Here is an 18962-nt window from a genome sequence, read left to right as displayed (position 1 = left end):
CAGGAGGGCACCCACATCCCTGGGGTCCAAACACACAAGCTGGCAAAGAGGTCTCCAAGCAAGGTCCTCACTGGTTAATGGGTCATGGGCTGGCTGGGGAGCAGCAATTTTTCTTCTCCAAGGTGTTGCAGAGAGGAAGGAGCTAAGATGAGGGCCTGGCTTGCTCTTGCACATGTTTTGGACCTTTGGAAAGCTGTTGAAGGGGGATTGCTCTTGAGGAACCAGAGAGCTCCACCATCCTGTGGGCTCTGCCTTCTCCAGCTCAAAATAAGGGCAAGTTTTAAAATAAATGCATGCTGCATGGTCCCTCTGGCCAGCTCCTTCCTTGCTTGGGGTGGGTGTCCCACTTCTCCTTGCCCTCATGTCCAACCCCAGCAGCAAAGGCTGTTGGTTTTTTGGTTGCAGAGTTGGGTGTCCTCACCACCTTCCATGCAAAGAAAACATCATGTTCCCACCCCACTGCTGAGTTTTGCTCAATTCCCCAACTTGTGAGGCACTTTATCCTGAAGCTGCAATGCAATCACAGCAGAGAAGATGGTGAAGAGAAGTATTTAGAGGGTGGTTTTTATCTTCTGAGAGTGACAAAGCATCCTGTGGCTGCTGGTCAACCAGAGGTGTCTGATGAGGACCTGGGGGGGAAAGCCACCACCTTCCTGGACAACCCCAGTCTGGCAGTGCCCTGTGTCCCCTGGGGGTGTGCTGGCAGGCTGTCACCTCCCCTGGTGGCTTTAATTTAAGGCATGATGAAGCTGCTGGGTGCTGTGGGACCTTTTCATCTCAGCAGGAATTTCACCCTCAAGCAGAGCAGCAGTTTCCAACACCAACTCTTCCTAAAACCATTTCTCCATGGCTTGAACTTAAACAAGACCCAACCAAACAACCATTTTTGCTCCCTTCTCTTTTGCCACACACCCATACGTGTGGAGCTCTCCTTGTTTCCCTAACCCCACAGGAGGAGGAGAAACCATTTGCCAGCTCTCAGGGCAGGCAGCTGGACCAGGAGCCCTTTTCCCCATGCAGCTATCTCAGACATGGCCCTCAAGCCTGTTGCAAACAGCCCAAGTGACACCAGACCAGCTGATTCATTCCCCTGCTCCTAATTACTCCTTCTAGGTGTAGCTTCCCACAGGCACCAGTCCCAGCTGGGGTCATGGAGGCCAAAGCTGCTGGTTTGGGCTGGGAGAGGGGGTGATTTAACCACAGCGTGGCTGGATGGGGCCAGGTCAGGACGTCAGGAGAGCAGGGTTGAATTTCCAGCCAGCATAAGGAGTAATAATAGGATAAAACTTCCTTGTGAGAGATGCAATTATTTCATTACGTGGCCAGGCAAAGCCCTGCCTTATTTTACTCTTTCCCTGTGACGTCCTCTCCATCATTAAGTCCCAAAGAATGAGCTGGAAGCATATTGAAACTGTGCCTTTTGTTTTGTCATGGGTCATAAATATATAATTTTTTTTTTTTTTAAATTTTTTTCCCAAGTATTATTTCTAAGAGGGAGGAGGGAGATGTTGTAGAAAGCATCCGAAAGATTTGGGGGTGTTTGGGAGCAGCCTGAGAGCTGGAGGACTGCACTCCAGGGAAATCTTTCCTGGCTCTTCTGCCAAGCCCTGCTGGCATTAATGCTTTGGAGAGGGACAGTCGTGGGAACAGCTTTAGGTTTGGCCTGGGTGCTGGGAAAAACCCTCCTCCCAACCCCAAAGGGGCCAAGGGCTGGCTCCCAGCAGATGCCTGCTGCTTCTTGAGCATCTCCCCGAGGGGGTGGCCAAATCTAGGCCAGGTAGAAGCCCACCAGGAGCAAAATGTTGGTTCCTCCCAAACGCTCTGGTTTGGAAAGCACAACCCCCAAAGCTGGTTGGCAAACTGCCCCTGGGTGAGGAGAGGGATTGAGTTGGTTCTCCCTCTGGGGTCACTCAAAAGGGAGAAGGGCAAAGGGCTCCCATGAGATGCTGAGGCCCCAGAGGGTGGTTTCCTGCCAGTTTGGAAGCCCAAACCCTTCCTTAGCCTCAACCTTTCCCCATCGAGAGAGGTTTAACAATCACAGCTTTGCCTGATGTGTTTCTCCTCCTGGGTTATGCAAGTGTTTTTGCTGTGTTCCTGAGCAAGCAGCTTCAGAAGGAGGCGGGGGGGGTTGGTTGGTTATTAAACCCCCCCAGCCCTGGCAGGGGGTGACCTGTGCCTGCTGTCACTTGGAAGTTCTGTCTGTCCCACCAGCCAGGGGCTGGATCCCTCTCCTCTGATGCATCCCAGTTGGGGGTACAGACATCAGATGGGGTGTTGTGGTGAAACTGGGGGGTGGTCCTGCTGGGGGGCAGGGGGAGGGAGATGCTTTTTGCCTGTCAGGGGGAATTTAAGGTGCTGGGTGTGCCGGGGGGGGGGGTGTGATCAAAAGCTCCTTCAAAGAGGGGGCTGTGGTGGGAAGGGGGGTGGGAGGTTGGGGGGTGAGGAGATGCTGGTGGTCCCTGAAGTTGTCCTCCCTCTCCCCGGCTTTCAGGGGGCAGGGGTGGTGGAAGGGGGGGTGAAACTCCCCCCACCCGGACCCACTGGTGTTGGGGTGGCCGTGGGGATGGGGAGAGGGGTGAGTGGCGCTGAGAGTGGGGGGGAGGCTGGTGTGTGTGGAATGTTCTCTGCCGAACCTGTCTCCGGGCATCCTGCCGGGCTGACCCGATACGGGGGGGCTGCTTCCCCCCCTCCCCAGCCCATCACTCCACCGGGGGGCTCCAGTTCCCCCCAGCTCCTTCCGTACATCCCCCCCTCCCCTCATTCTCCGGTACCACATCCCCCGGGCACCCCCATCTCATCGGCACCCCCTTCTCCCCGGTACCCCTCTCTCCCCGGTACCACTCCTCCCCCCCTCCCTCCCTCCCTCTCCGGTACCACATCCCCCCCCGGCTACCCCCTTCTCCTCGGTACCCCCATCTCCCCGGTGTCCCCTCCCCACGCCGGTGTGCCGGGGGGTTTCTCACCTGCCGGGAGGAGGAGGAGGAGGGCGAGGAGGCAGCGGCAGCAGCAGCCCATGGTGCCGGCGGCGCGGGCAGCCGCGGCGGGAGGGACGCAGCTCCCGGCCCCGCCACCGCCCCGGCCCGGCCCCCGCCACCGCCTCCCCCCCCCCCCTCCAGAACCGGGGGCACAGCGGCACCTGCCGGTACCGGGTACCGGGATGAGGGGCAGGGAGAAAGCACGGGGATGGGGTGGTGGCACCAGGAACCTGCGCTGGGGTGAGGAGTATCGGTACTGGGTACTGACACCGGTACCGGGAGGTGCTGAAAGCGGTACTGGGTGCTAAGCATCTCCTCAGGACCCAGCCCGAGCATGGCACACGGGCAGTGGGCATCACACAGAGAGGCACAGGATGGGTTTGGGTTGGAAGGGACCTTAAAGCTCATCCAGTGCCAACCCCCTGCATGGGCAGGGACACCTCCCACCAGCCCAGGTTGCTCCAAGCCCCATCCAACCTGGACTTGGACACTGCCAGGGATGGGGCAGCCACAGCTTCCTTGGGCAACCTGGGCCAGGGGCTCAGCACCCTCAAAATAAAGAATTCCTTCCTAATGTCTGACCTAAATCTCCCCTCTTGCATCTTAAAACCCTTCCCCCTCATCCCATTCTTCCAGGCCCTTGTCCCAAGTCCTTCCCCAGCTTTCCTGGAGCCCCTTCAGGCACTGGAAGGGGTTCTGAGGTCTCCCCAGAGCATTCTCCAGGATGAACACCCCCATCTCTCTCAGCCTGGCTCCAGAGCAGAGCTGCTCCAGCCCTCCCAGCAGCTCCAGGGCCTCCAGGTCCCTCTTGTGTTGGGGGCTCCAGAGCTGGACCCATCACTCCAGGTGGGGTCCCAGCAGCATGGAGTAGGGGAGAACAATCCCCTCCCTCACCCTGTTGGTCACACTGCTGCTGGTGCAGCCCAGCCCATGGTTGGTTTCTGGACTCCCAGCACACAGTGCCAGCTCCTGGGGAGCTTCTCATCATCACCCAACACCCCCAAGTCCTTCTCCTCAGGGCTGCTCTCAATCCATTCTCTGCCCAGCCTGGGATTGGGATTGGGATTGGGATTGGGATTGGGATTGGGATTGGGATTGTCCTGACCCACGTGCAGGCCCTTGCACTTGGCCTGGTAGAACTTGATGTGGTTGGCATGGGCCCTCCTCTCCAGCTTGTCCAGGTCCCTCTGGATGGCATCCTGGAGCTGCAGTGTGTCACCACACCACACAGCTTGGTGTCCTCATGGGGTGCACTCTTCAGATGGTGCCATCAGGTGGGTGCTGGAGGTACCCTGTAGCACTGCCCCTTGCCACTCTCCTTCCTCAGGGCCACACCGGCTCCTGCCTGGCTGGAACTGATGCTTTTCTTGGGATGGATTCTGTCTCCAGGCCTAAAACAGCAGGACACAGAATCCAAGTCAGCTGGTGGCACTGGAGCAGCCATCGGGCAGCAGCAGCATCTCCGTTCTCCTTGAAACCTTTCCTCTACTTGGGAGAAGGAAAAATAACACTGTTATTGCTGCAGGAACTTAGCACCCTGGGAACCAGCAGGTAATCTCCCCTCTGCTGATTTCTCATCCTCTGTTTTTTTTTATTTTCTTTTGCAGGAGATGCTGTGTGTGTCCATGGGCAGAAGGTTTCCCAGGAGAGGACAGGGACAGGAGCACAGCCACCACTCCTCACTATGAGGTTAGGTGCAAACCCCACTCCTGATCTGGGTGCTGGGGTGCTGAGGGCTGGGGGAGGCTTGGGACATCCTTGTCAGGGAACTGTCCTCAGGCTCCAGCTGCCATCTGCTGGACACCTCTGCCTGGTGTCATTGGCACAGTCACCTCTGCCTCATCACCCCTGTCTGGTCTTACTGGCATGGTCACCTCTGCCTGGTCACCTCTGCATGGTCTTTTCTTCTTGGTCACCTCTGCCTGGTCACCTCTGCCTGGCCACCTCTACATGGCCACCTCTGCCTGTTCCTTTTTTCTTGGTCACCTCTACATGGCCATCTCTGCCTGTTCCTTTTTTCTTGGTCACCTCTACATGGCCACCTCTGCCTGTTCCTTTTTTCTTGGTCACCTCTGCATGGTCACCACTGCCTGTTCCTTTCTTCTTGGTCACCTCTGCCTGGTCACCTCTGCCTGGTCACCTCTGCCTGGCCACCTCTGCCTGTTCCTTTCTTCTTGGTCACCTCTGCATGGTCACCACTGCCTGTTCCTTTCTTCTTGGTCACCTCTGCCTGGTCACCTCTGCCTGGTCACCTCTGCCTGTTCCTTTTTTCTTGGTCACCTCTGCCTGGCCACCTCTGTCTGATCTCATCAGTGTGGTCACCTCAGCAAAGCCACCACTCCCTGGTCCCCTCTGCCTGGTCTCACCAGCACGGTCACCTCAGCAGGGTGTCCCTTGCCTGGTCACTTCTTTCTGCTCTCAAATACCTGATTACTTCTGCACAGCCACCTCTGCCTGGTCTCCCCCTGTCCCTGTGACATGGCCACATCTGGAGGTGACATCTGTGCCTGTCCCCACAGGGCTCTTCCCCCAGAGGGGGTGTGATACTCATGGTGACACAGGGCCAGCACCATGTCCCTTTTTGAAGATACCTTCTGCCAGCCCTTCCCCATTCCTGCTGGAGAAGGGAAACCATTGCTTCTGGTGACACCAGCCTTGGGGCTCCACCTCTTTTAAAACCTCTCCAAAATGCTTTTTCTCCCCAGTTTTATCCAGATGTGACAGATGTCAGAGACACCATTTTCTTTTGGTGGGCACAAGGATTTTTTTTCCTGCCTGCTCCCTGCTTTTGCCCACCCCACCAGGATGAAGCCAGCACCTCTTGGGTGTCCCCAAGCCACATCCAGGTGCCACCTACCTGTTCCCCCACCCTTTCCCAAGTCCCCACTGTCCCCACCAGACATTTCCACCATTTCTCCCGTGGGCCAGCACACCTTGCCAGCTTTTGGGGGGCTGAGAGGCTGGGCTGTCCCCAGGAGCTGGGGTGGCCACGAGCCAAGGGGTCGGCCTGTTGGAGCTCACAGCTGGGTTGGTTGTTTAGGTTTTTTTGGCAGGCTGGGGCCACAGGAGCTCGCTCACCCCCTGGCTAGTAGCTAAATGGCATGGCTGGGTGGCCGCCAGCCCTCGCATTAATAGCTGCCAGCTTGTGGTTTGAGGTCACCCGTTTCTTTTTTTTTTTTTTTTTTTTTCCAGTCTTTCATTTCCCTCCCTCAAATAAAGTTGAGGAACTTATATTTCATGGCCTCTAACGACACCGAGCAGGCAGCAGCCCCCCCTTTCCTTACCCCTCCCTGCCTGCACCCAACTCGTATTTTTTTTTCTCTCTGCTCTCCACAGCATCCACCCCTGGCACCTCCTCCTTCCCGAGCATCCCCAGATGCCAGGAGGGGACATGCAGGCATCCTGGGGGACACCTTCACCCCGTGGGGCTCTGCTCTGATCGGGGGGGACCAGAAACACCCTCTCAGTCATCCCCCCCCAAAAAAACCAACCCCAAACCCCCGCAAGGCCAGCGTGCAGAAGGCTTGTGCCAAGGCACAGCCCCTCGCCAAATAATTTGTAGCTGCCGTCACTCCCCGCCGAGGCCTTCGGGAGGGAGTTTTATAGCAGCTCAGGAGGAATAAATCTCCCTGATCGTTAGAGGCCAGCGGGGGATAAATAATTAACGGGGGGGGGGGGGGGGGGAGGGGAGGCCGCATGTCCCGTCCCGCTGGGCAGGAGGAGCCCCACGGGGGAACTGGGATGGTGGGAGACAGGGGGGATGCTGAGGGTCCCCAAACCCCCCCCCCCCAAGGGCTGCTGGGGAGAGGCAGCTGCTCGACGCCTGGAAGGCTGCGGACACGCTGGAGGGGACACACAGACACACAGACACACAGACACATACACAGGTGGGAGGTGACACGTGTGGGAGGTGACACGCGTGGGGGGACACACAGACAGAGGAGGGGGGCTGGTCCCGGGGGGATACCCCTGGAGCGCCAAGGGATGCCTGCCGAGGGGTGTGAGCAAGGCAGCTGGGGGAGGAGGAAGAGGAGGTGGAGGAGGAGGAGGGTGGTGCCCCCGTCCCGCTCCGCCCCGCCGCAGCCGCCGGGGCACCGGGCACCGGGCAGGCGGCAACGCGCATGGAGGCGGCGGCCCCGGCCCCGGGCGGCGGTCCCGGTACCCTGCTGCTGTGCCTGGCCCTCGCCTCCGGTAAGCACGGGGCACCCTAACCCCGACCCGACACCGTCCTGGTCCCGGTCCCGGGCTGTCCTTGTCCCATTCCGCGGCTTTCCCGGTCTCACGCCGGTGGTTCTCCCGGTCCCATCCCGGTGCTTCCCGGTGCTGCCCCATCCCTTTCCGCTGCTCCTCTGTATCCCCCCTTCCTCCTCCTCCCCCCACCCCTATCCCCACGCTGCTACTATCCCAGTGCCGGCTGTGCTGGGGTGTTTCTCCAGTCCCATCCCGGTGTCCCCCAGGACAATCCCATCCCAATCCTTCCCCACCTGGAGTGTTTCCCCAGTCCTGTCCCTCTGCTCCCCCATGGTTCCCTGCACCCATCCCAGTGATCCCCCATGTGCTCCCAGTTCCCATCCCGGTACTCTCCCCCCCCATCCCCCCATCCCACCCCAGTGTTTCCTCAGCTTGGCTCTGAATCCCCAAAACCCAAAGGGGCCGGGGGGGGTAGGGGAGGATCCCGTCTGCACCCTGGAGTAGGACTGGGATGCTTTTACCACCTGCTGGCGGGACACCTGCTCCTGGACTCCCAAATCCTTGGCAGCAAGGTGGGGGGTGTGGGAGGGACCCACTCAGCAAATGTCCCCCTCTCAGCTCCTCGGCTTGGGGGCAGCAGGACCGGCAGCAGCTGCTGCTCGGGGCTGGCAGGAGGTGGCCACAGGTAGGGCTGAACATCAGCCAGGATCGGTGGTCCCTCCCCCCCCGGTGGTACCCCCCATCCCTGGGGTTTTGGGGGAGCTTTCCCCTCCTCTGGGAGCAGTTTGGGTTTGGCTCTTTGGCAGGGCTGGTGACAGTGGTGACAGAACCTGCCAAACCTGTGCTGGCAGGAGGAAATCAGGGGTAGGCAACCAGTTTTGGGGCTGGGGTGCCCATCAGGCCGGGCAATGCCCAGGGTGGTTGCCCTCCTGCAAGCCGGGCTTGCCCGGAGGAGAGTGAAGGGCGTTAGGGCAAAATAATCTGGTGTTTGGGATGTTGTCCCGGGTTCTCTCTGGCTGCAGCCTCAGGTGGCAGCTCCAGGCTCTCCAGGCACCCAAGAGATGAGGTTGCTTTGCACACACAGCTCCTGGGTGCTGCCATCAGGGTGCTGGGGGGGGATGTCACACAACACCCCCCCCACACACACACACCCTGAGCTGGCAGTGCCACCGGGGCGGTCCTCACCGAGGGGCTGCCAGCCCGGAGGATGCCAAACCCCCGCAGCTGGTTGCAATAAGGGTGGGGATCTCCTCTTGGTGGGGATCTTTCCATGCCGAGCTGCAAACTCGGTCACCGGGGGTGAAGTCAGCTGCCTGCAGATGGTTCCCCAGGGGACAACCGCCCCGTGGCTCATCCCCTGGCTCCTGCCCGGCAGCTCCCACCCCGCTTGCATGGGCAAAACCTGATGGTGGGGTTCGTCCTCTTCCCCTCGGGGACTTTTTGGGGATGCTGCCCCGGTGGAGGCTCAGCCCCGACCTCCTCGCAGCTCCGTCACCCAAAGTACGTCCCGAGCGCGGCGGTGTCTATATATAGCCAGGAGGGATGCGTGTGCTGGGAAAAACCATGGGATGGGGCAGGGGCGACACCGGGCAACCACGCCAGGGTGATGAAGGGACGGTTGAGGAGATGGGTACCGGCTGCCAGGCTCAGCTGCCCCAAATCCCCCCTTCTCTGGGAGTTCTTGACGTTTCCGAGCTGCAACGTGCAGCCGGTGGGGATGCAAACACCCCCCACGCCCCCGGCCTCGGCATGCCACCCCTCCAGAGCCACCCAGCACCCTGTCCCACCAGGCAGGACCTGTCCCCGCTCCTCTGGGTGCCACCCCAGCAGGGTGAATCCCTTGGGGAGGGCCGGGCTGGGAGCGGGGCCCTGCTGAGTCAGTGCTGGTATGCCAGCGATCCGGTTACTGCCGTGACATGCCGGGGCTGGGTGCTGGGTTTCGTCCCCGTGGCCATGGCGAGCAGGGTGACCCATTTCCCCTGCTCCATTTCTGCCGGGCATCCCACGGGAATGATGGTGCAATGGGGGATTTAGCACTCGCACCCTGGGAGCAACCAGTGGGTGCTGAACCCTGGCATTGCCATCTCCTCCCTCCCGTGTCCCGCGTGTTTTCCAGCTGCCTTAAATCCCGGGAACTTAGCCCAGGGCAGTGAGAGAGAGAGATGGATCTCCCTGGGAATCCCTCCCTGCATCCTCCCCGGGAAATGAGGCTGCTGGCAGCCGGCGGGGCTGAACCCCCCAAGCCCACCCCGCTGGCTCCCAGAGCCCTGTGCCAGGGCGTTGGTGGGTGGGGGAGGCAGGCAGGGACCCTCTTCCCCTTCTTCTGGGAAAAGCCCAGGGGACAATGCCACCAGGGAAGAGAGGGGGGGCCCCGGGCGTGGCTGCAGAGCCCTTCGCGGGTCCCCTTCCTGTGGCCGAGGTTCGGGAGCTGTGTGGAGGTGATGCCGGGGGGGCTGCTGCCCCCTCCTCCCCCTCTGAGCCCCCTCTGCTGCCTTTCAGGTTTGGCTTTTTTCCCCGGCGTGGGGGCCGATGCCAATGTCACCGAGGGGCTCTCCTGCAGCACGGCCGAGGGCTGCACGGGTAAGGGGGGGCGGGGGTGGGGTCAGGTTGGACATCAGGAAGGAATTCTTTGATGGGACCCTGGCCCAGGTTGCCCAAGGAAGCTGTGGCTGCCCCATCCCTGGCAGTGTCCAAGTCCAGGTTGGATGGGGCTTGGAGCAACCTGGGCTGGTGGGAGGTGTCCCTGCCCATGCAGGGGGTTGGCACTGGATGAGCTTTAGGGTCCCTTCCAACCCCAAACAGTCTGGGATTCTGTGATCCCACGAGCATACGGATGCTCCCGGGAGCTGGTGGCATCGGGCAGTGTGTGGGAGAGGCCCGGGGGGGGGGACACGCGGAATGTTTTTTCTGGCACTAACACATCCACCGAGCTGGGAAACCACCAGGGCCAGCACCCCCCACGCAAGGACACGCGGGTGCTGCTGGTGGCTCTTTGCAGCAGGCTGGGCTCAGAGCTGCCGTGGGGATGGAGCAGCCCTGGGATGCTGCCACCTCCGGGAGCAGGTGGGGCACTTCTGTGTCCTTGTCACCCTCAGGCAACGTGACACGGCTGAGGCGACAGGGACACTTCTCCAGGTGCCCCGAGGAGTACAAACACTACTGCGTCAAAGGGAGGTGCCGGTTCCTGGTGGCTGAGAAGGCGCCAGCCTGCGTGTAAGGGACACGGGGGGACGGGGAGGGGGGACACCACGCCTGTCCTCCGCGGGTGGGGGGAGACACACGGGCACTGTGACAGATTTTTTGGAGCCCTTCCTCTGCCTCCCCTTGTGCCGCGGGGCAGGTGCGAGCGGGGCTACACGGGGGCTCGCTGTGAAAGCGTGGACATCTTCTACCTGCGAGGTGACCAGGGACAGATCGTCATCATCTCCTTGATCGCCGCCATCGTCACCCTCATCATCCTCATCATCTGCGCCTGCATCTGCAGTCAGTACGTGGGGAAGAGAGGGGGGATGGGGGGGGGAGAGGGGAGGGAAGGGAAGGGAATCTTCTGGATCGGGAATGGATCCTGCCCAACTCCACCGGCCTGGGGAAGGTTGGGTTCGGGTGGGACACGGCCCCCGAGGTCACACAGGGCATGGAAGCCACGTGAGATCCCATCCGAGAGCTTCGGAAAGGTGGAAGCAGAGGGAGGAGGAGGAGGAGCAGCAGCAGGGCCGCCGTGCCTCGTTCTGTTTGGGGTTTAATTCTTCTTTTTCCAACCCCTCGAAGCCACTGCCGGAAGCAGCGGAGGAAGAGGAAGGCGGAAGAGATGGAGACGTTAAACAAGGATTCGCCTTCCAAAACCGAGGGCGTGCTGGAAACGGGCATCGCGTGAAGGTGCCGAGCCCGGGGGTGACAGCAGCACCCGGTGAGGTGACAGCAGCCCCAGGTGGGGTGACAACAGCCCCCCGATGGGGTGACAACAGCCCCCCGAGTGGGGTGAGGGCTGAGGCTGAAGCCCTCCCCTCTCCCCACAGGAGCTCCAGGTACCTGCGGGCAGGTCCCAGGCGGCGGCACCGGCAGGCTCCAGGGTTGGGGAATAAACAGTGACAGCGGCTTCAATAAAGGGGTGACGGAAACGGTGTCTGCGTGTGGCCACGATCCTGAGGGGACCCGCGTGGGAAGGGGCACGGGGGGGGGGGGGATGGAAGCGGAGGGGTGGGAGGTGCTGTGGTGCCCCTCTCTGTCCGCCAGGGGGCGCTGTCGGGTGGGGCAGGAGCCGCTCGCGCCCGCCAGGGGGCGCTGTCAGTGGGGGGGTGGGGGGCAGGAGCCGCTCGCAGCCGCTAGGGGGCGCTGTCGATCGGGGCAAGAGCCGCTCGCGCCCGCCAGGGGGCGCTTTGTCAGCGGCACTCTCAGCCGGATCCGCAGCGGCGCGGACGGAACCGGCACCGGGACCGGGACCGAGACCGAGACACCCCTCTGCGGGCAGCCTGGGGGTTCTGGCGGGGCTGCTCCACTCTCAAGGCTGCTCCCGGTGCTGCTGCTGCCGCCGCCGCACGCGCGGCTCCACGCAGGGAGCGGAGCGGACACCGGCGCCACCGGGTGTGCTCCGGACCGCAAAGACGCTGGACCGGGTACCGGCTGCCGACCGTTTTCCCGGGAGTGCTTCGAGGCGGCTGAAGGTGAGGCCGTCTCTGATTCCTGCCATGAACCGGCGGCGACGCCGTCTCCTCGGCGGCTTCGGAGCGCCGGGAAGGGGCTGGGACAGGGAAACCGGGCAAAACACGGGGGAAAAGCGGGTCAAGACTGGGCGAACCGGGGCCATTCCCCCTCCTTCTGTGCCCGCCGGCGGGCTCCGGTGCGGGAGCGGGGACCCCCGGCTGGCGGCTCTTGCCGGGACCGGCGGGGGGACCCCGGGCAGACGCCAAGAGCTGCGGGGCCCGGGGGCCCGGAGTCGGGAGCCGCCGGCCCGGCCCGCGCTGCCGGTACCGGCGGGCACTCGGTGTGTGCGTGGCCCGGTGGCTCTCCCGGGCCGGAACCGCCTGGCTCCTTCTCCCCGGCACTTCCCAGGGCGGCTGCCGTGGAACAGACCCTCCGGACCCTCTGCCGGGCTCGGCACAAACGGGACCGGTGAGTGCCGGGGACACTGGTTTGTGCTGGGGGCACTGGTTTGCGCTGGGGGCAGCCCCTGGCCCGTCCGGCCTCACCCCCCGGAGGCCGAAGCCGGCAGCACCGGGCCCTGACCCATACCTGGGATTGACTGGAAACCTCCTTTTTCAGCCCAAAACTGCTGCGGTGCGAGCAGAGGAGGCTCCTGCAGCTCCGCCGGTGGGACGGGAAAGCCGCCGGACGGGGCACGAGTCCCTCGGGCGGTGTTGGTGGCCACGGGGAGGGTGTTGGTGGCCACGGGGAGGGTGTTGGTGGCCCAGCCGGTGCCTGGGGAAGGCTGATCCCGGTGGGAAGGCTGATCCCGGTGGGAAGGCTGATCCCGGGACTGTCCTGCTGGACACCCCCAGAGTGATGTTTATGTAACTGTTCATACTACCTAGGTACATGGATTAGAGCGTTTCTAGGTATAATTTCTGTATTTTTAATCTATATTCCCTCAATTTGCATTATGCAGCTATTTATATCCACAGAGCAGTTGCTGGAGTGTCTCAGGGTGCTAAATTCCACCTTTTATTAAGCCTCAGACCTCCCCGTGAGTGAGGGCCCTGCTGTTGGGTGGTCGAACCCCCCGGTTCTTTCCGGCACAGCCCGGTTCGGGCTCTTTGTTTCTTTATTTCTTTGTTGATTTCTCTGTTCGGGCTCCCGTTTGTTTCAGGTCCAGCCCCTGGATGGCTCCAGCTGGATCATTTCAGCTCCTGATCCCCTCCCCAGCACCATCGGAACCACTCCTGGGGTCGGAGCAGCCCCGGGACCCCTTTCAGGGTCCGTAATTATTAATTTAGAGTTTGTTAATGAGGAGAAATTGGCCGCTGCTCGTCTGCACCACAAAGTGTGAAGCAGCCAAGTTCAGAGTTAAAGGAATCCAAGGGTTATTTAAGGGAAAACCACCCAGTTAGGGAGCAGGGATTCAGGGAGAGGTAAATGAGGGAAACAGTGCAGGATTAATTGCTGTTAACAACTTCATCAACACCAAAGTGTGCCCTTAGTGACTTAATTAGCAATAGCTGTGCCCCCAACAGGAAAAGAAAAGGGGTGGGGGGGAAAGAGAAACAGGTTTTAGGAGATTAAACACCCGGGGACACAATTTGGGAAAAAGGGAACAAATGTGGCAACTTCAGCCTCCAAAATGCTCCCGCAGACTGCAGCTTTTTTTCCCTCTTTCTTCTTTTTTTATTCCATTGTCTTTGTCCATCCCCATCCCAGCCTTCTCCAACCTTTCCCTCCTGGTTTTACAGTCCATGCCAGGTGCAGCTTTGCACCACGTGGATTTTTTTCCCTCTGCCTCCTACTCCAAGTGATTGTTTTATCCTTGGGAAAAGTCCTTGAGGAAGTAAAAAGTGTGAGAGAAACAGGAGTGGTACTGACTGGAGTCGATCCTGCTTATCTTATCAGCAGGAACACACCCAGAGTTCCACCAGCACCCACAGCTCCCCCAGTGCGTGTCCTGCTCCCTTTCTGGCTCAAAAGTCAAAAAATTTTGGTGAGCTCGTGGCTTTTGAGGCAGAAAAAAGTGTGTTTTGGGGACATTTTGTGTCCATTTCAAGCATCCTGCTGGGCTGCAGTCCTCCTTTAGCACTGTATCCAAATCCTTAACTTTTTGACAAGGGAAACCTTTCCCAGCAATGCTCCAATTACTGAGCATTCTGAAGCTCTTTTTAAGTTTAAAACCAATAGAAAACAGATCTGCAACTCTAGGATTTAACAACTTAAGTGACAGGTTTACAAGCTCAATAACATTATTTTACAAGGACTCATGTGGTAACCAGAGACATCTGCAATAACCAAAGGTAAATAAACATTCAGTTTTTTAACTTCTATTGGGTACTACAAATTATTTTTTCCCAAAGGGAAACATCTGCAACATGTAATCAAAAATCAGCAGAACATCAGAGCTCACAGGTTCTTAACAAACATAATCTGGATTATCTACAACACATTTCCCTGGCATCTTCATCATCTACATCCAGACTCAGGTGATCAGGTGAGAGCCTCTGCTGGAGTCCCCTCACTCAGACACAGTTCATCCAGGAAGAAAAAATGGTGATTATAGAAGGGGATAAAAAGAGGAAAATAACTACAAATATGACATAAACCCATTCCCTGACATTACCCAAAAAAAAGAAAAGAAAGGAAGCCATTTAAGAGATTCCCAGGTGTGGACTGCAGTTTCTGCTACTTCAGTACATTCTTTGGTAATATTTTTTACTATTTTACCATCATCTATTTTAAGGCAACAATTACTGAGATGAAAATTAGCAAAAACTCCTCCCTCAGAAGCTAAAAGATAACCTTGCACTGATTTGTGCTGATAAACCACATCTCACAACTGATCTGTCTGCTAGCAAGGACAGGGCTTGGTTAGGTTTATCAGCAGCCAATTGTACCACCACTTGCAGTCTAATAATTTGATTCAGATGATAAACTGGGTCATGTCTCCATTAATAATATTGTGGGGATTCCATATTGCTGGATCATAATACCTGATTATTCCTTCAGGGGTCCATTCATCACCTTTCTAATTTTGGGAACCAGATTTGCCACCTCCACATTTATGATGAATCTCCTGGCTCAGGCCAGGTTTAAGTGTGGTGTAAAACTTGGAAAATTAGGGAAAACTTGGAAATAAGGCCAAGTGATCCCAGGTGCCTGCCCATGTCTGTGGTAGCTTTGTGACCACAACTGAAGTGATGACCTTTAATTGCAATAAATCCCCATAAAAAGAACAACTCCTAACAACATGAACCATCCCAACGAGGGGGAGTTGCTGCCAATTTCTGGGGGCACTGGATATTTTAGGACTTGATTAGTTTATTATTTTTTCACCAATCATTTCCAGGGATGGTTCATTCAGGGGGCGAGTTAAATTTACTGGATTGAGGTTGGGATCTTTTTTTCCTCTCTTTGCCATCTTTTTGTTTTCTTTTTTATTTCCAGAGGGAGAGTTTTACTTTCCTTTATTATTCAAATTGCTACCCTGAATTTGACCTTGTGGGCCACTCCTCTGTCAAGGTTTTTAGACCATATGCAAGAGTTTGGTCCAAAAGCATGGAAGGGATCCTTCTCTGCTTGGCCTCCTCAAGCCTGGCAAAAGCTCCCAGTTCACCCCAGGACAAAGTCTCTGTCTCTGCTCTGTGTTGTTTCTCTTCCTGGTCACAACTGTCCCTTCACCCCAGGGATCCCCCCACTCTTGAGGAGGGTTCTGGGGGGAGGGCAGAGCATAAAAAGGTTTCTGATTGCCTGCTGGGGCCTGAAGGGTTTCCAGAGAGGAGTCCCTAAAATAATCCATGGCTGGCACCTTGTACTTGTGGCTGTGTTCATTTAATTCCGTGGCCAGGTCAACCCCAGTGTACTTGGTGCCCATTAATCAACTTTAAATTTTATTCTTAATTAGAATCACTGGGATTTTTAGTTCCCAGGGCAGCCCTCAGATGAGAACATCCATCCCATTAGGAAGCTGAAGAGGAGCCAGCAGTGTGCCCAGGTGGCCAAGAAGGCCAATGGCATCCTGGGCTGGCTCAGGAACAGCGTGGCCAGCAGGTCCAGGGAAGGGATTCTGCCCCTGTGCTCAGCCCTGGGGAGGCCACAGCTTGAGTCCTGTGTCCAGTTCTGGGCCCCTCAGCTCAGGAAGGAGATTGAGGTGCTGGAGCAGGTCCAGAGAAGAGCAAGGAGGCTGGGAAGGGATCCAGCACAAGTCCTGTGAGGAAGGGCTGAGGGAGCTGGGGGTGTTGAGGCTGGAGAAGAGGAGGCTCAGGGGAGACCTCATCACTCTCTCCAACTCCCTGAAAGGAGGTTGGAGCCAGGGGGGGGTTGGGCTCTTTTCCCAGGCAACTCTCAGCAAGACAAGAGGGCACAAGAGGTCTCAAGTTGTGCCAGGGGAGGTTTAGGTTGGACATGAGAAAGAATTTCTTTCCGGAGAGGGTGATCAGACACTGGAATGGGCTGCCCAGGGAAGGGGTGGATTCTCCATCCCTGGAGATATTTCAAAAGAGCCTGGATGTGGCACTCAGTGCCATGGGCTGGGAACTGCAGCGGGAGTGGATCAAGGGTTGGACTTGATGAGCTCTGAGGTCCCTTCCAACCCAGCCAATTCTATGATTCTATGAATTCTGTGATTCTATGATCCTCTCTGGCTGCACCCTTAACATCAGAGGGCTGTCCTGCTGTGGGATCAGCAGGTGATTGTGGATCTTTGGGGATGTTGTTTGTGGATGCTGGGAGACACTGCCCCCCAAGGCACAGGGCTCCCCTCTTCCCGTGGGGTCAGTCAGCCCAGCATTAAAAGCAGCTGGTTGTGTCAGGGAGCCCTGTAATCACCAGTAATTAGCATGGCTCCTGGCCCCCAGTGTCCCAAGGTTTCCTTTTCACAGCTCCCCCCAAGGTGAGACCCTGACCACATACTCTGTGCCTGTCTCAGAGGGCATTTACTGAAGTGCTGGTGCTACTGCAACAGTTCCAAGGGAGAATACAGGAGCTGTCTGTGTGCTGCCTGCCTCTGCCCTGTCTCTCGTTTACAGGAAGGCTGAACCACTCTCACCAGGGGCAGGTGTTTGTGTTCTATCTCTCCTTTATCCTCCTCTGAGCTATCAGAGGTACCATTGTGGGAGGAGGACTGAGTAGAGGCACCTTCCACAATCACAGAAAGCTGCTGGAGCTTTTTCTCCAACCTGTTCATTTTCTTAGCACCAATTTCTATGAAAATATTGACCAGATTGGCTAATTCTGTTACATCTCCCTCCAGCTGATTAGCAGGGGGTGGCTGCTTTTTAGTTTTTAGAACAGAGGGATGGCATTTCCCCTTTTTGGAAGCAAAATGCACATTTCTCTTAGAGGGTGGTTGTGGGGGAGCCTCTTCTCCCTCATCAGTAGTGTATTCTGAATCAGATGATGGACACTCTGCTAGCAGGTTGGGTCCACAGCACACCTCAAAGTCTTCTTCACAAGACTCAACAAATCTTCTAAAATCTCCAAGTCTCCCTGCTGTGCCACACTCTCTGCTCTCTAATTTTTTTTTCAATTCCTCCTTCTCCTGCCAAATGATGGCAGCCAGGAGGAAAAAGACACGAGCGTTAAAATAATCGACGCCGAATTTTTTAATATTTTTTTGGGTCTGTTTATCAAGAGTGGCAGGGCTGTCTAGAGACCTGAGGGTTTGTGCAATGGCTCCAAATTCTCCCTTCTTATACTGCTGGTAAACCCAGCTGTACATGTCTGCTGTCGGGATGTATTTATGTTTTTTGAGGTGCTCCCAGAAGGGACGCACAAGCCCACACTGCCAAAATTCCTCCTCCCTGTAAGGGGGAAAAGCCACTGCCTGAACCCCCCTGCTGGCACCACAAACACCTCCAGGGTCCATTTCCCAAGTAATCCAAATTTCAGCTTGTAATTAAGAGTTTGTTTTGCAATTTGAGTGCCAAGTTTCAGGCAGGTCCCAGGATTTCCCTCCTCTCGCCCGCTGGCCGCGCCGATTAAAATGTAATTATTATTATTGGGTAATTTGTTTGTGAGGGGAAATTGGGCACTGCTCCTCTGCACCACAAATTGCAAAGCAGCCAAGAGTCAAACGGGGTATTTAAGGAAAAGAATCCAGTTAGGGAACAGGGTTTCAGGAAGAGGCAAATAATTCGGTAAATGAGGGAAACAATGCAGGACTGATTGCTCCCCACAACTTAATGAACAACGTGTGCCCTTAGTGGCTTAATTACCACTTTGTGCCCCAAACTGAAAAAAAAGGGGGGTGGGGGTGGAAGAAACACGTTTTAGGAGATGAAATACCAAGGGATGAAGTTTTAGGAAAAGGGAACAGATATTGGCAATTTCACCCTCCAGAACGCTCCCGCAGACTGCAGCTTTTTTTCCTTCTTTTTTTTTTCCCGTCTTCGTTGTTCGTCTTTTCCACGCCTTGCCCAACAAAAGGGAGGATTTGTCCGCTGCTCTTTACACTCTGTTCCAGGCGCACCTCTGCACCACGTGAATTCTTTTCCCCTCTGCCTCCTGCTCCAAGTGGCTGTTGATCTTCGGAGGAAACCTTTTCAGAAGTAAAGTGTGACAGAGAAACAGGAAAGATCGGCATTGAACGGAGTTGGCCATTTCACATCCAGCTTCTAGCACTCATTTGCTGGCTCAGGAGACATTTTTTTCCAATTTATTGGCGGGTGTTCACCACACACACACACACACCCCCCACAGGCCGCGCCGCCTTAGTCCCGCCGCGGCTTCACCTCACCTGGGGCTGGCGAACATCCACCGGGAAGCCAGAGACAGAACTCGAACAACTCGAACTCGAACCAGAACCAGTACCAGTACCAGAGCCCTCGCTCGCTGCTTCCCGCGCACACCCCTGAGGTGAGGAGGGGGGAAAATGGCGGCCGGAGCTCCCCCGCGGTGGAAGAGTCACCGCGTGCGGGGGGGCGGGGCCAGCTCGGGGCCCATCGGCTGCTGGGTCCTTGTGCCCGCCCGGCGCTCACCGGGACCGAGGGCACCGGGACACGGGAGTGCGGTGAGAGGACACCGGGAAAAGGTTTCAAAGTGAAAAAGGGGAGATTCAGGTTAGACATGAGGAAAAAATTCTTTAGTGTGAGGGTGCTGAGCCCCTGGAACAGGTTGTCCAGGGAAATTGTGGAAGGTCCATCCCCGGCAGTGTCCAAGCCC

General features: G+C 57.4%; 2 protein-coding genes and 2 long non-coding RNA genes across 6 annotated transcripts in view; 2 read left to right on the top strand and 2 right to left on the bottom strand.

Moving 5' to 3' along the window:
* The window catches only part of PARM1 (prostate androgen-regulated mucin-like protein 1), a 9844-nt gene extending 6753 nt beyond the window's left edge, over window positions 1-3091 (bottom strand). Inside the window, exon 1 of the mRNA XM_071744041.1 lies at window positions 2964-3091. Coding sequence (XP_071600142.1) covers window positions 2964-3015 — 52 coding nt within the window. The 5' untranslated portion in view covers window positions 3016-3091. The remainder of the gene's footprint in view (window positions 1-2963) is intronic.
* Window positions 3092-7010: 3919 nt separating this feature from the next.
* Window positions 7011-11287, top strand: BTC (betacellulin). 3 transcript variants are annotated; one of them, XR_011725892.1, is made up of 6 exons: window positions 7011-7166; window positions 9666-9746; window positions 10262-10379; window positions 10507-10653; window positions 10935-11094; window positions 11183-11287. XR_011725892.1 is itself a non-coding variant. In XM_071744038.1 (6 exons), the coding sequence occupies exons 1-5, from the start codon at window positions 7097-7099 to the stop codon at window positions 11038-11040; spliced, it is 522 nt and encodes a 173-aa protein (XP_071600139.1). In that variant the 5' UTR covers window positions 7011-7096; the 3' UTR covers window positions 11041-11042; window positions 11183-11287. The 3 variants fall into 3 exon arrangements, 2 of the variants coding, with proteins under 2 accessions (XP_071600139.1, XP_071600140.1); XM_071744038.1 differs by having other exon boundaries at window positions 10935-11042; XM_071744039.1 differs by having other exon boundaries at window positions 10935-11073.
* A 2941-nt stretch (window positions 11288-14228) lies between these two features.
* Window positions 14229-15615, top strand: LOC139796211 (uncharacterized). Its single transcript, XR_011725891.1, has 2 exons — window positions 14229-14295; window positions 15249-15615. It is a non-coding gene; the product is annotated as an uncharacterized lncRNA (long non-coding RNA).
* Window positions 15616-17864: 2249 nt separating this feature from the next.
* On the bottom strand, window positions 17865-18614 carry LOC139796210 (uncharacterized). Its single transcript, XR_011725890.1, has 2 exons — window positions 18538-18614; window positions 17865-18339 (listed from the first exon to the last, which is right to left on the bottom strand). It is a non-coding gene; the product is annotated as an uncharacterized lncRNA (long non-coding RNA).
* Window positions 18615-18962: the final 348 nt, after the last annotated feature.

The sequence above is a fragment of the Heliangelus exortis genome, chromosome 4 (assembly GCF_036169615.1).
Source record: "Heliangelus exortis chromosome 4, bHelExo1.hap1, whole genome shotgun sequence".
Classification (NCBI taxonomy): domain Eukaryota; kingdom Metazoa; phylum Chordata; class Aves; order Apodiformes; family Trochilidae; genus Heliangelus; species Heliangelus exortis.
Note: the sequence above shows the minus strand (reverse complement) of the source record. Positions and strands in the feature narration are given on the sequence as shown.

What these genes read in the sequence shown, in the direction of transcription:
- BTC (XM_071744038.1), top strand. Translation starts at nt 7,097, where the DNA reads ATGGAGGCGGCGGCCCCGGCCCCGGGCGGCGGTCCCGGTACCCTGCTG. An exon ending in GTGCCTGGCCCTCGCCTCCG is followed by an intron (nt 7,167 to 9,665) that starts GTAAGCACGGGG and finishes GCTGCCTTTCAG; the next exon opens with GTTTGGCTTTTTTCCCCGGC. An exon ending in CACGGCCGAGGGCTGCACGG is followed by an intron (nt 9,747 to 10,261) that starts GTAAGGGGGGGC and finishes TGTCACCCTCAG; the next exon opens with GCAACGTGACACGGCTGAGG.